Source organism: Urtica dioica, chromosome 1 (genome assembly GCF_054948205.1).
Source record: "Urtica dioica subsp. dioica isolate 48M chromosome 1, U.dioica_male_clone48M_v1_H2, whole genome shotgun sequence".
Lineage (NCBI taxonomy): Eukaryota > Viridiplantae > Streptophyta > Magnoliopsida > Rosales > Urticaceae > Urtica > Urtica dioica.
Window position 1 is genome coordinate 19,440,728 of NC_142756.1, and position 3,003 is coordinate 19,443,730.

General features: G+C 33.5%; 1 protein-coding gene across 1 annotated transcript; it reads left to right on the forward strand.

Annotated features, from left to right (window-relative positions):
- The first annotated feature begins 1,703 nt into the window (after positions 1-1,703).
- On the forward strand, positions 1,704-2,417 carry LOC149407712 (uncharacterized). The gene is made up of 3 exons (XM_089621554.1): positions 1,704-1,885; positions 1,948-2,039; positions 2,293-2,417. Exons 1-3 carry the CDS (start codon positions 1,704-1,706, stop codon positions 2,415-2,417), a joined length of 399 nt encoding a protein of 132 aa, XP_089477680.1.
- Positions 2,418-3,003: the final 586 nt, after the last annotated feature.

Sequence of the window (3,003 nt, forward strand, 5' to 3'; positions counted from 1 at the left end):
GATGTAAAACACAGTGAAAAAATTTTGAGGGGTTTTTCAGATCGTTTCAAATTTTGAAACCTTTAAGTGCGACATTTTAAAGGTATTATGTGCGACGAAATCATATCTGGTGCGACAATGTTGCACCGAATACCATTTAACTTCAGCGAAATATTTAGTTATCTGGATGGGTATCCGGTGCGACATGTCGCACCTAATATGAGCTTAGGTGCGACATGTCGCACCTAATACCCTTCCGGATCAGGAAATTGAAATTGTAATAGTGACCATACTGTCTTCCCATCAATTGGTATCAGAGCGATTATTCGTGTATGATACCAACTTGTAACTTCCCAACAATTGGTATCAGAGCTAGAGTTAGAATCTCGTAGTTTACCATTTGACTCAAGAATCATAATTTTCTATTTAAAACGTTTATCAAAATATAAGATATACATTTGATCATTCGTAGTTTTATTTCAAAGCTAAAATTATTCAAGAGTATGTTCATAATATTTTTTATTCCTTCTAACAGCTAGATTCATTGTTTTTTGATGAAATATGGTCGATGTTCATGATATTCTATAATTGTATATCAGAATATTTTATTAAGTTTGATCATTTATTGATTAAAAGATTTTATTCGATTTGTAGGTTGCAAATCCTATTTTATAGGGTAACAAATAAATTTGAATTGATTTGTTGTAAATCCTCATTTAAAGGAAATCTTTTATTTTAGAAAAAACAATTAATTCATTTGGAATTATAATAAGGTCAAAATATTTTGGGCCTAGACTTTTGTAAAGTCAATTTCATTTTCAAAATAATAAATGATCATTCTTTATAATGAACCATAGATTGATTATTATCTATTTAATATTATTGTGCTTGAATTGATTATGCTTGCCTTACTTTTTTATTTAAACTTGAATTGTTTTCGGAGTTTATTATTATGCAATGGCATTAATAATGTAAAACATCTAAGTAATTAGAAATAATTTTCAATGAATAAGTGGAACGGATCGGGCAAGTTTTGTCAAAAGACCGATAAGAGGTTAAGTTGTAAAGGTACTTAAGAGGACCCCGGTGTCCTTCCTTCCCTACTGGAGGCTTGCTTGTGAAGGAAAGCTTTAGAGTATATAGGCTAGTAAGTCACAAAATCTAACATCTAAACTATATTTAAAACTAGGTTTTATTGAGTAGCTAAGATTCACTTTTAATAGGTTTCTAATCAAGATTAGTAAATTAAAAGTGACTCACCTAGATTAACGTGGCCTTTTCTGATTCCAATAACAAGGTTAGGTCCCTGACGATAGGCAAAAGATGATGTATTTCGTTCCTGACTAATCCTCATTAGCACGTTTGAGTTAGGTCCTTATCTGTGCGAAATTTTGGGTTGACTCATGCATGGACAATTTAATTATTGCATGTGGCCGCAATTCCTTAAAACTAGTAGTTAGTGAGCATAGTTCTGAACAATACATGAACGATAAATTGCTCATTAATCTAAAATAGTTTTCATTTTTTACTAGGTGCCATTTGCTATATCCCCAACAGGGAGGCAATGGGTGACTATTGGTCGAATTACGAAGGAACATAAAAGCTTGGTTCTTTTAACATTAGTATTTTCTCTCATGCTTGTGTGCATTATGTTTTTATTTCAATATTTTTTATAGTTGTTTCTTCTAATTTGCTAATTTAGTTCTTCTATTTATTTAGTAATCATGTCAAACTCTATTATGGCCCTGTTATCGAAAAACGTTCTCACTTGTGAAAACTTTACTAAATGGAAGTTGAACCCGAATATTGTGCTGGTGAATAAAAGCATCCGTTATATCCTCATTGAAGATAGACCTCCTTCTCCTGGTGCTAATACCTCTAGAAACTTAATAGAGGATTATGACAAGTGGGTCATGGCCAATATCAAGCCTATATGCTCGCGAGTATATCTGATGCATTGCGAACCAGGATGGAAGGGAAGAAGACTGTTGCGGAGATCATTGACTCGCTGCAAGAAATGTTTGGGATGCAAAGCGAGCAGGCCCGCATGAAACTCACCCGTAAGTGCACTAGCACTAGGATGATGGTGGAGACTCTGGTAAAGGATCATGTCATGAAAATATCTAATTACTTTACCGAAGCTGAACTCCATGGGGCACATATGGATGATGTTAATCAAGTGAGGATCATACTAAACTCCATATCGAATGATATCATACAATTCACATCCAACTATATCATGAATAAGTTGAGTTATGGACTGTCTCGGCTGTTGAATTAATTACAAACTTTCAAGTCTATTTATCGACATAGGAAGACCAAAGGGTTGGCTCACTATGCTGACGACGCCAAAAACCAAGAAGAAATGGTCTTTTGGTGCTAAGTCATCTAAAACACATCTTAGTACTTTAAAGGGAAAAGCTCCTGCCAAGAAGTAAAAGAGAAAGTTCAAGAGGAGTGGAAAAGAGAAAGAGAAGAAGCGAGATAGTGTTGTAAATGTCACCACTGCAACACTAAAGGTTATTGGAAGAGGCATTGTCTTTTGTATTTGGCCGGGTTTGAGAACAATAACAAGAATGCCGGTATGATACTTTAAAATTCCTGATTTAAGATATCCTAAAATTATTTTCGAGGATAATTAATCACAAGCATTCATCTTCCGTGTTGCAGAGCAGATTTGATGGAGCTTGATTAAGTCGAGGAGGTTGTTAAACAATGTCGGATTCAAGCCCAAGTTGTAAAGAAGTTCATGCTCCAATTGAAGATCTAATATTCCGCTAGCTTTGTTGCTTTCATATATTGGATTAATTTATATATATGAACATCGTGATGTGTCAAATAATAATCCAAGTTTTCTAAATTGGAGCCATTTTATGGCTATTTCGGATATTACGAATCTTATCTTTTCTTATAATTTATTTTATTATTTATGAACACATGGTTGTGTCATTAACTATTTCCTTATTTATTATTGAATGCTTTATGATATTGTGATATGCATGAATTTCATGAAATATAAAGGAA

Excerpts from the sequence above, each read along its gene's own strand:
- LOC149407712 (XM_089621554.1), top strand. The coding sequence starts at position 1,704 with ATGTCAAACTCTATTATGGCCCTGTTATCGAAAAACGTTCTCACTTGT. Across the intron at positions 1,886-1,947 it reads TTAATAGAGGATTATGACAA|GATGGAAGGGAAGAAGACTG; the intron begins GTGGGTCATGGC and ends ATTGCGAACCAG. Across the intron at positions 2,040-2,292 it reads GGCCCGCATGAAACTCACCC|GAAGACCAAAGGGTTGGCTC; the intron begins GTAAGTGCACTA and ends TTATCGACATAG.